Source organism: Gossypium hirsutum, chromosome A08, assembly GCF_007990345.1.
Source record: "Gossypium hirsutum isolate 1008001.06 chromosome A08, Gossypium_hirsutum_v2.1, whole genome shotgun sequence".
Taxonomy (NCBI): Eukaryota; Viridiplantae; Streptophyta; class Magnoliopsida; order Malvales; family Malvaceae; genus Gossypium; species Gossypium hirsutum.
The window spans coordinates 104,266,128-104,278,076 of NC_053431.1; the positions used below are offsets into that span (position 1 = coordinate 104,266,128).

Consider the following 11,949-nt stretch of genomic DNA (forward strand, 5'->3'; position numbering starts at 1 on the left):
AAATATGTTGCTTCATATGCAACTTGCTAGTTAGGGTTTTCGACTTACATAGTTGCCCAAGCTTCTTCCATAATGAAGTGGTGGTCTTCTTCAGCACACCCTGTAAAATTTCATTAGACAGATCCAGTTATAATTGCGTTAAAGCCTTTCGATCTTTACATCTCTTCTCTTCATCTGTCAATGTTGAAATCATCTTATCTAACCCTAGTGGGGCATCCTCTAAATCCATTTGCGCAAGAATTGCCTACATCTTTGCCTGCCACAACGCAAATCTAGTGTTGCGATCCAACAGAGGAATATCATACTTCATTGTCACTATTACTGTGATCGAGACAAGCAACTCGAAAAACTCTGATACCAGTTTGTAGAACTAACATCGATAATGACAATATAGAACGATCGCAAAGCAAAAAAAAGAAAGAAAAAAGAAGAACACATAGATTTTACGTGGAAACCCTTTCGGGAAAAAAATTACGAGCAGAGGAGAAGAAAATTCACTAATTTCGAATTCGAATGATACAAGAGGAGTTTATTTATAGGTTGAAAAAACATTATTCTAATCAATGTCAAATAGATGAAGTGTAGTAAGGTTGAAAAATCTTATTCTAATTAATGTAAAATAATAATAAAAAGTATAGTTCTATATGGATTTTACTTTTATTTTATTTTACCACTTTATTTTATTTTAACAAGGATTCGAGTCACTTAGCTCTAACAAAGAGTATTTGGAATAAAGAAATCTTGATAATCTTAATGATGTAGATTCAAGTCGAAATGATAATAAAGAGCACATGTTAAATATTAAAGATGGACTAATCCGACAAATATGCACGAGAACAGTTAGATAAAGTTATATATAATGTTTATTTTCTTGCTATTTTTTTAGTAATCGTATATCAACTACTTTTTTTATATTGGCATAATACATATGATGATTTGATTTTAATTTTTGTTACATGTTTAAAAATTATTTTTTATCATACTAATAATTTTTTATATAAATTATATAATTGTATAATTATAATTTATACTACAAATATGGCATAACGAATTACGATATAATTACATTTTATCAACCAAATATATATAAAAAAATTATAATTTTTTATTATTAAACTTTCATTCAACTATTCTGTACATATTTAAATATGCAAAAAAAAATCCCTAATTAATTTTACATGAGAACAATTTTACTCATTTAAGTTGTTTTGTACATAATAAAATCAAGTTTGACTAATTTAGGAATTTTTTTGGATAGAATACTAAGTTATGAATTTCAAATTTGTTTTCCTCTTTTACTGTAAATAATTGTATTTTTATTTCCCAAAACTAATTAGCTGGTGTTATTAAATGTTAGCACATTGAATAAGGAAAGCATGAATACTAGTCCTTGAACCAAAAAGTTTTGCTTTATTCTATTTTGCTTTTTAATTTCCTGTTGATCAACTAAATAAAATCTGGAAAATGAATGGAGGAGGAAAGCCCACAACAAAATTCATTTTTTTAAAAAATAATTATTTTTATTAATAAAAAGCAATACATTAAAACCATTTATCTGGCCAATTGATAAATTATTTTAATTGATACCTAATTATACCCCTAAAATTTAATAAAATAAAGAGTTAAAACTTTTCATTTCGTAAAAACATTAATGAACAATGTAACAAATTCATATATTCATTTTTTTTTTGAACCAATCATCTAATTTTCAGTTAAGTTGTCAAAATAATTTGAAAAACACGCTAAATTAAATTAAAGAACAGTCAACTAAAGACGACATCGACATGCAATTTGAAAAGAATTACCACACGTGTCAATAAAGTACAGCGCGTGCCATAACGAGCACATTCAAGAGTGTTGAAATTGTATTAAAAAGAAAAAAAAACGTCAACACCCGTATCGTTGTCGTATAAGATTAGAAGTGAAAACAAGGTCGATATTTCTTGAAAGTCCCTTTTTTATACCTTTTTTTCATTTTTAATCCTTCTATTGTAATTTGACCCTTTCTGATCCTATATTTTCGAAATAGGTGGTTATTTTTTTGTTAATTTTGTCAGATAATTTGGAATGGTTTAATTTTAAAAAATATGATGATTTGGCATATAAATTTTGATATTTTTTATATGGTAACAATTTTTTTACACGTTTAAAGAAAAGAGAAAACTGTATAATATTTATCCAAAACTAAAAAATAATTGCAAAGTATACATGCCGCAGCATCATATATTTTAAAAAATAATCCAAGTGAAATTATTTAATAAAATTTAAAAAATACACATTTTGAAAAAGTAAAAGGTTAAAAATGACAAATTTTAGCACATAAACTAAATTTCCCAAGAATGTTACAGGGACTTTCGTGAAATTTAACCAAAAGGGAAAAAAGGAAAGTTGGAAACTGATAATTAAATTTAAACAGTGAATCTCTTCTTATTTCGTTTTGATTTTTCTTTAATTTATCTCCATCATCTTCAGAAAAAAACATTTCATTTTACTCGTTTTAGACGACTCTCTAATATTCTCTCGGTCAAACTGTATTTTATTTCTAAATTTTTAAATTAATCTCCTTCTCTCCTAAGTTTCATAGATGCTATCATATACACTCCTTTCAAGCTTCCTTTCACTTTCCTAACAGAGCTTTCAGCTTTTAAAACAGAGGTCAGTTGTTTTTAATCTCTTTAAATTCCCTTAAATTCTTTTCTTCTTGTTCGATGATTTTATTTTATTTTTATTGTGTATTCGGGGTTTTTTCTACTCTTGGTATCTGATTGTTGGGTGTTCTTTGAAACCTGAAAAAAGTAAGCTGATTCTTCCTTTTCTTTCTTCAAACTTTAAAAAAAAAATAGACGCTTTTCATAGAGGAAAGTTTTTGCCATAAGTTTCTTAAATAACAAAAAAAAACCCAGTAATTGTTTCCCAGAAGGAAACATGGACTGAGCTTTGATTTTGTAAAAGGATCAAAAAGATCCTATGTGTGTGTATATATATATTCTGATGTGAAACTAAAGTATGGTATCTTTCTCTCAGAATCTTGCTTTAGTATGAGAAAAAAATTCATGGAATTATTTCCCCTTTTTAATCTCTGGCTGGAATCTCAACTTTCCTTTTTCATAATTTTACATGATAAAATTACAGATTATATACTGCTTGGTTGTCAAGAATTTGGAGAATTTAAATTGAAAAAAATATTTATTTATATATAAAAAAATTCATTGCAGTTTCATGCTAATTCTCATTATACTGGGTTCTTGTTGTATTAATTTGTTGTGTTTTGCGCTTTTTTGCATTTTCAGTGCTTATATCCTTTCGATATTGCTTGCTTATTTGTTCATGGAGGGACTGAAATTCATCTGTTTTAAATTCATACATGAATTATCATTGTTAAACTGTTAGTTTTCTTTTTATTTCAGGTATTATTTTGATCGACTTCAATTATCGATAGTCAATAAAGTGATTTCTGGTTCCGGTTTGATTGATACAAACTATGAGTAGTCTCAAGTTGGGGGTGGAGGTGGTGGGGGCGCATGACCTGTTAGCCAAAGATGGGCAGGGATCATTCTGTGCCTTTGTGGAGCTCGAGTTCGATGGCCAGAGATGCCGGACCACTACTAAAGAGAAAGATCTCAATCCGGTATGGAACGAGAGTTTCTATTTCAATGTATCGGATCCAAACAAGTTGTCAAGCCTCCCACTTGAAGCTTTTGTTTACAACCATAACAAAGCAAACAACGCGAAGACTTGTCTTGGGAAGGTTCGACTCACTGCACCATCGTTCGTGAATTACTCCGATGCGGTTGTTTTGCACTACCCTCTTGAGAAACGAAGCATTTTCTCCCGTGCGAAAGGAGAGCTTGGTTTGAAAGTGTTTGTTACTGATGATCCTTCGATAAAACCTTCGAATCCACTTCCAGCCATGGAACCGGATGTAGTCCCGAAGTCAATTTCCAAAGAGAAAAATGGCAAAAGACACACATTTTTTCATCTTCCAAATGCAAAGCAGCCACAACAGCAGCAGCAAAAAGTTACCCCAGCACCACCCCAACAACAAATGAATTATGGAGTACATGAGATGAAATCCGGACCACAGGCGTTCCCGGGTTCATCATCTCAACCATTTGATTATGCTCTTAAAGAGACAAGTCCATTTCTTGGAGGAGGACGAATTGTTGGAGGCCGAGTCATACGAGGAGACAGACCAACCAGCACCTATGACCTTGTTGAGCAGATGAGATTCCTTTTTGTACGAGTGGTGAAAGCCCGAGATCTTCCTTCAAAAGATGCGACAGGCAGCCTCAATCCGTATGTTGAAGTGAAAGTAGGAAATTACAAAGGAATCACGAAGCATTATGAAAAGAAACAAAATCCAGAATGGAATCAGGTGTTTGCCTTTTCAAGGGAAACAGTGCAGTCATCTGTGCTAGAAGTTGTTGTGAAGGATAAGGATTTAGTGAAAGATGACTCTGTTGGGTTCGTGCGCATTGATCTCCACGAGGTTCCTACAAGGGTTCCACCTGATAGTCCGTTGGCTCCGGAATGGTATCGGTTAGAAGATAAGAAAGGAGAGAAAAAGAAAGGAGAACTGATGCTTGCAGTTTGGTATGGCACACAGGCTGATGAGGCTTTTCCCGATGCTTGGCATTCGGATGCTATTGCTCCAGGTGATAGCACTTCAGTTTCCCCGACATATATCCGCTCAAAGGTTTATCACTCTCCGAGACTGTGGTATGTCCGTGTCAATGTTATTGAGGCTCAAGACCTTGTTCCAGCTGACAAGAGCAGGTTTCCTGATGCATATGTTAAGGTTCAGATTGGTAACCAGATCTTAAAGACAAAACCAGTCCAAACTCGAAATATGAATCCAATCTGGAACGAAGAGTTTATGTTTGTTGCTGCCGAACCCTTCGAAGATCATCTGACTTTTACAGTTGAAGATCATGCAGGTCCTAATAAGGATGAGACCATTGGAAGGACTGTCATAGCATTGAACTCCATTGATAGGCGTGCTGATGATCGCTTTGTCCGTACCCGGTGGTACAACCTGGAGAAATCTTTATCCGATGCCATGGACAGTGATCGTGCAAAGAAGGATAAATTTCATAGTAGGCTCCATGTTTGTGTTTGTCTTGATGGAGGATACCATGTTCTTGATGAATCAACTCAGTATAGCAGTGATCTCCGGCCAACAGCAAAGCAGCTCTGGAAATCGTCAATTGGTGTTTTAGAACTCGGAATTTTGAATGCTGACGGGCTCCAACCAATGAAAACTAGAGACGGAAAAGGTACATCTGATACATATTGTGTTGCAAAGTATGGCCATAAATGGGTTCGAACTCGAACCATAGTAAATAGCTTGAATCCAAAATATAATGAGCAGTACACCTGGGAAGTTTATGATACAGCCACGGTTCTCACGGTGGGGGTCTTTGATAACTCTCAGATTGGAGGTTCCGATAATAGCAGAGATAACAAAATCGGAAAGGTACGGATTCGTATATCTACACTGGAAACTGGTCGTGTTTACACACACTGTTACCCGCTGCTGGTTCTTCACCCTTCTGGTGTCAAGAAATTGGGTGAACTCCATTTAGCAATACGATTTTCGTCAACATCGATGGTTAATATGATGTCTCAGTACTCGCTTCCTCTTCTGCCAAAGATGCACTACAAAAGGCCGTTGAGCGTGATACAGCAAGACATTCTGCGACATCAGGCTGTGAATATCGTGGCAGCTCGGCTTGGTCGGGCAGAACCTCCTCTCAGGAGAGAAGTAGTCGAATATATGTCCGATGCAAATGCTCACCTTTGGAGCATGAGGCGCAGCAAGGCAAACTTTTTGCGACTGACATCGGTCTTCTCGGGATTATTTTCGGCTGGAAAATGGTTTGGTGAAGTTTGCACGTGGAAGAACCCTATTACAACAGTGCTGGTTCATACCCTATTCGCAATGCTCGTTTGTTTCCCAGAGCTGATTTTACCAACGGTTTTCTTATACATGTTCCTTATAGGGGTTTGGAACTATCGTTATCGACCAAGGTACCCTCCTCATATGAACACTAGTCTTTCTTGTGCCGATGCAGTTTCTCCTGATGAGCTAGATGAAGAATTCGAGACCTTTCCTGCATCGAAAAGCTCGGATATAGTTCGGATGAGGTATGATCGTTTAAGGAGTGTCGCAGGGCGAATTCAGACTGTTGTTGGTGACATAGCTACACAAGGCGAGCGGCTTCAGGCACTCCTAAGCTGGCGGGATCCTCGTGCCACGACAATATTTGTGTTATTATGTCTGGTGGCTGCCATTGTTTTGTATGTCACACCTTTTCAGATGATTGCTCTTCTTGCTGGGTTTTATGTTATGAGGCATCCCAGGTTTCGCCACAAGACACCTTCGGCACCGATCAATTTCTTCCGTCGTCTGCCTGCAAGGACAGATAGTATGTTGTAAATAGGTTGTGGGGTTTTCTTGGAACTGTGGACTTAACTTCGTGTTGTAAAAACATCGATTACAGCTGTTGCCTGACATGTTTTGGTGAATGCAAGTACCTACTTTATCTTTATGCATCCAATGTTAGCCGATATAAAATCCCAAGTCTGGCTACTGTATGCAAGAAATTGCAACCATATTTGTTACAATGATGGCCTGTTTATGAGTTCTGCACTATCCTCTGGCATAAAATTCTGATCTTATAGAGGTCATTTTTTTTTTAATTTTCTAAAACCGGAGCATGTTCAAATATAAATATACATAAAAATCGAGTCAGTTTCAAATTTTTCGTATATATGAAATAGAAAAATATTTAACAAACTAAATGGTTTCAAAAATAGATGTTTTGCTGAGAATTCGATTTTATAGTCGACACCTCCAAATATAACATTCACTTTATATTTTTCCATCTTCAAAGTTGGATGCTTGAGGTTAAAAGTAATAATATCATAAAATGATCCCTGAATTTTTCAAATTTCATAGCCGACACCTCCAAATTGCATCTTATATTTAAGTTTCATCTTAAAATTGCATTTAAATCTTAAATTCTATATTTCATATTTTAAAAATAATTGCATTTCAATATTTTAATTTTTAAATTCTTGAAATAATTTTTAACTTAAATGAAAAATATTAAATAGCATATTATTTTTAAACATAATTTTAAAGTTCATAAATTTTAAGGACTACGTTGGAAATATTAAGATTAAACTTACAAGTTACAGTTTTAAGATGGGCTAAAGTGAAATTTTATAAATTGTTAAAGCTTTTATGATATTATTTCTTTTTAGATTCGAGCATGAAAATTTTGAGGTCGGTATTTATTAATTATAAATTGTTGGTGACATGCTTTGCTTTGTAATGTTGCGGCATTTGTACAACTTTTTTTTTTTAATTATATATGGTATCCTGTAGAGAACATTTCTTTTATATATTGTCTCAACGCCTCGTAGAGGCTTAAAGCCGACAAGATCGGGGTACATAAATGTCAATAATGTCGAAAAGTAAAATAAAGATAACTAAAAACCATGGCTGCCTATAAAGAGGACTGAAGCATGTCTAATTTAAAACTGGTTCAAATTGGAGAAATGAAATGGTACCGATGGGATCAGTAGAAATCGTGAGTTCGGTCTATCAAAGCTACAAATATCGGACCAAACCACCGCTCTTGTCGACGAGTAAAATCAAGTGAGATTCCGTCAAGCTGAAAATCAGGCTGCCTGTAGCAGCAAACTTTGTACATTGCTTGTGAAACTATTAGAGGAAACGAGTCAACCGCGCATTAGATCGATGTCAACATGAGTGTTACGCATATCCATTGTTCTTGAACCAGGCCATACACCTGCTGGTGAAGTTGGAATCAGATTTTGACTTGGTGAAATGCCGGACGGAGATACTAGATTGTCGACACTCTGATTGTCCGAGTCATTTAGACATTCTTGACCTTCCGGTTTCTTGTTCTTTGCCTTTGGACCACCCCATTGAAAACTTCCGACAATCACCTAGTTCATTCATAAAAGGATGATTCAAACAGAAGTTCAATAACAAGTTGAATTAATTATAGATCACTTAGAAAAGAAAATTAATTATAAACCATAGATATCACAGCAACTGAAGAGTTACCTGAACCGGGCTTGCTGCAATAAGCATCCCTCCGACACCTCCACCAATGACGCGGCCATCAGGAGTGGCAAGGGAAACACTAAGAGCACCACTTCGGCTGCAAGAGCCATTGTTGCTGATCAGCAGGTAAGAGCCTGATAGACATAATATCTCGAATCGCCCCTACAGATGTCAAAACCAGACAAGAAAAAATATATATTCATTCTTTTCAAAAGAGTTTCCAAGAGGGAAAAAGATCTAAAATGTCGGAATATTGAATAGCAAATATAGGTAATTATATGCTATCCAAGTGTGTTTCGTGTAGAAAAAACAAGAAATTGAGAACCGGGTTATTGAGTGCCCAAACCTCATATGTAACAGTGCCACCCGAAGATGATGGCTGAAGAAGAGTTACAGTAGAGACAGCCCCGTTGGCTGACAAAATGCATACTGCTCTAGGCCCTTGCTGCGAAAATGACATTATCTTCGTTGCAATGTCCTGCACGAAAATGTTTTAAAAAGTTTAAAGGCAAAGGAACTTTCTTCTGGTTATGCGATAACCTGCCGAACGATATTGTACCACATTTAAAGAATTTATACCTCAAAAAATGCTTCAAAACACAATATCGACTTTCATTACAGAAAAAAGAAAATACCTTAATGCACTTTTATGCCACTGTTAGTTCCTTATAAATGGCAAACTTTATTTCAATTTTATGAGAAGAGGTAGTGAAACAAAGGAAACTACTGTTCATAATATATTTTCATATATTTTCTAGCTACGTCTACTAGATCTGCATCATCATCATACTTTAAAATGAACAAATCTGGGTCACTTCCAAGCAAATGCATATCACAGTACAGATTGCCCGCTGGCTGCTGCCAGAAACGGCACTGAATCCTGATTTCACATGTAGTTAACTTAGTGGCTATAAACCCGGGTACCAATTAATAAAATCAAGAAAAGAAAATAGCATACTTCTCCTACTGCAACGGTGATGACGTGTGGAGTAAAACCCATCCCAGCTGAACCGGACAGCCAGTCACCTATCAAAACAATTAGATATTTGCAACATCATTGACATAGCAAGAACAAGAAAATACCCGAATTAAGCACCAAATAGCTCAAGGTAGCCCTTAAAGAAGCTTATGAATCCATCTAGCAAGCAGTGATATGAGATTACATGTTAAAACACCAAGGAGAATGAAATTTCAGCCGATAAGCGGTTAGTTACGAAAATTCTGCATTTATGTCACTTGCACATTTTTTAATCTAAAATTTCATGGATTATAGTGAGGCCAATAAGCTCTTAATGTATTAATTAAGTTATTTCTAGCCAAAGCAGCTTCTGACCCTACTCAGCTTGCATTTTAAATCAAATCAGTAAAAAAACAGGGAGCAGATCAGTTGGCAATATTACACAATCAAATTACTAAAATATGTGGACACTACAAAATCCTTTTTAAAATATGCCAAAAAGGTTTATTCCACCAAGTTGAACTGCCACTTCAAGCTACACTCCCCCTAATCATGCTCTACACATTTATAGAAGAGATAGGCCAAATGTCTTACCAAGGGAAGCTAACTGTTGCTTCCTTCCGGTACCCGGTGGCCGCCCTCTTCCTCGTTTTTGGCCCGGCGTTGTGGTCACGGGATGAGGAGCTGATGCAGGAGTCAGCGCCAACGAAACAGTCCCATCAGGACCATACTTTCGTGGCCTTCCTCTTTTCCGTTTCACTGTCTCACTAGATGGCTGTGCTGAAGGTGTGCCTACATTGACACTATGAGGGGCGATTCCTGATGGAGACTCCATAGCTAAGGTTGATCCCACAGTAGTGACTGGAATACTTGATTGGTATTGTACATTTGGACTAGAGAACGGATGAATGCCTGGAGATCCGTGTATCCCAGACTCAGGTTCGGACCCTGACCCGGTTATTCCTCTTTGTTGCATATAGTAAGATGCAGACCCTGATAATGCCATGGCATCCCTTCGATCCATGCATTCACCTCCAATAACCTATACACTTGAATGATGCCTTCAAAATCAACTTTCAAACAAAAAAATTAACTAAAAAGGAGCTCCAAATTGGGTGAAAATAAAACAGCTGAAAAGCATATAGATCTTAGAACATGTTTGATGGTTTTCCAAGTTAAAATGCAAAGATGCATGCAAAAGATCAGGGAATTGAGCCAGAAAACAAACCAAGGAGATGCATTTAGCGTTTACAAGCAAAGCACTTTGAATCTAGACATGAAAAAAATGAAGCGCCATAATTAGAGAAAGTAAGTAGCGAAAACAGCAATGAAGAAATTACAAAGATTAAGAGTGGAAAATTGGGAAGAGGTGAGAAGTTTAAAGGAAAAGAGACAAAAATGCAAGCTGTTTTACAGCTTACCAAACCACGGGAAACGAAGAAAAAGGCGTCATGTTAAAGATATAAAGGAGATGGGAAACTAAAAACCAGGTCCACACACTCACCAACCTTTAAGACAAAGCATCTTCCACAGCTAAAACCCAGACCTTAACACACTTCAAAAATCACAACCCAAAGAAAGCGATTTGCTCCCTAACATAATTATGTAAATAATAATAATAATAATAATAATAATAATAATAATGAAAGAAGCAGACAAAAGTTGAAGACAATGCCATAAAATAAAGTCAAACTAAGTTGAAAAGAAAAACTAAGAGAAACAAAGCAGAAATGGTTTGAACTTTTTGCTCCTTTTTTTTTCCCAAAAAAAAGTAACTTACATTAGTAAACTAGGGTTAAAGGTTCAGACTTTTGAAAGTAGGAAGCTGTGAAGAAGATGGGTTCTTTACCTTGTTTTCAAAAAGGAAAGATTGACGGAGGTTAAGGGAATTAAAAGCAGAGAGAGAAATGAAGAAGAGAGGCCATTTTTCGAGTGAAGAAGGTGAGAAGAAAGGCGTTTATTTATTACTTACAGTACAGAAAAGAAAAAAGAAAAAAAAAAAGCTCCTTCCCTTTGCATACAGAGGTACGTATCGGGATGCATATGTATTTCTAGGGCAGAGCTTTCTCTTTCTCCTTAAATCTCTCTCTCTCTCTCTCCTCCATTATAAAAGCTGTTTCTTTCCTTTTTGTTCTTGGTTTCTCTTTCTTGCTATCAAAAAAGTTTCTTTTATCTTTGCTTTCCTCTCTACAGTGCGAGAAGGGAGTTGCTGTAATTGGTGTTGGATGTGTGAAAGGTTACATGCCACTTTTAATCATACCATTCAATTCAAATTCGAATTTTCAAAATCATTATTACAATTGTCACGACTTTCGAAATCTTTATTTTTCATAAATAATTAAACAGACATAAAATACATCTTAATTTTGAGATGTTTTAAGATATAAATGACACGTCTACGGACATTTGTCTAGGATCGTAATTCGGTTTCTTAAATTTTTTTCAAAAAAACTAAGGCCTTGCTTTTTTTTTTCTTGCACTCGTTTAAGTATTTAAATTTTCACAATATATCAAAAAAATTTTAATTTTAAAAAAAATATTAATTCCTTACTTTTTTTTAACTACTTAAATTTTTAAAATACATAAAAAAAGCCCTCAAATTGTTTTAAAAAAATAATTAAGCTCTTGGTTTTTTTACACTCAATTGAGTACTTAAATCACCTCTAATTTTTTTAGTTAAAGCCACCACCACATGTCATATTGTGTTACGACACATAATAGTTCTAACTGAAAAAAACCAGGTGTTGTTAACTTTAACAGTCAACGGTTAAAGTTAATGGTTAAGGATCTTTTTTATGCATTTTTTAATTTTTTATGATTTTTATAAAATTCTACAATATTTTATAATTTTTTTACAATTTTCATTCTAATTTTTAATAAAATTTAAATA

General features: G+C 34.9%; 2 protein-coding genes across 28 annotated transcripts; one reads left to right on the forward strand and one right to left on the reverse strand.

Moving 5' to 3' along the window:
• The first annotated feature begins 2,433 nt into the window (after positions 1 to 2,433).
• On the forward strand, positions 2,434 to 6,555 carry LOC107934310 (FT-interacting protein 3). Of its 2 annotated transcripts, none has more exons than XM_016866693.2 (2): positions 2,434 to 2,655; positions 3,408 to 6,555. In XM_016866693.2, the coding sequence occupies exon 2, from the start codon at positions 3,482 to 3,484 to the stop codon at positions 6,437 to 6,439; it is 2,958 nt and encodes a 985-aa protein (XP_016722182.1). In that variant the 5' UTR covers positions 2,434 to 2,655; positions 3,408 to 3,481; the 3' UTR covers positions 6,440 to 6,555. The 2 variants fall into 2 exon arrangements, with proteins under 2 accessions (XP_016722182.1, XP_016722183.1); XM_016866694.2 differs by having other exon boundaries at positions 2,477 to 2,795.
• An 835-nt stretch (positions 6,556 to 7,390) lies between these two features.
• LOC107934311 (AT-hook motif nuclear-localized protein 9) lies at positions 7,391 to 11,344 on the reverse strand. 26 transcript variants are annotated; one of them, XM_016866708.2, is made up of 7 exons: positions 10,909 to 11,284; positions 10,288 to 10,329; positions 9,654 to 10,101; positions 9,060 to 9,127; positions 8,448 to 8,579; positions 8,102 to 8,263; positions 7,391 to 7,980 (listed from the first exon to the last, which is right to left on the reverse strand). In XM_016866708.2, exons 3-7 carry the CDS (start codon positions 10,081 to 10,083, stop codon positions 7,750 to 7,752), a joined length of 1,023 nt encoding a protein of 340 aa, XP_016722197.1. In that variant the 5' UTR covers positions 10,084 to 10,101; positions 10,288 to 10,329; positions 10,909 to 11,284; the 3' UTR covers positions 7,391 to 7,749. The 26 variants fall into 26 exon arrangements, with proteins under 26 accessions (XP_016722197.1, XP_016722195.1, XP_016722189.1 ...); XM_016866706.2 differs by having other exon boundaries at positions 9,654 to 10,108; XM_016866700.2 differs by having other exon boundaries at positions 9,654 to 10,132.
• Between the last annotated feature and the right edge of the window lie 605 nt (positions 11,345 to 11,949).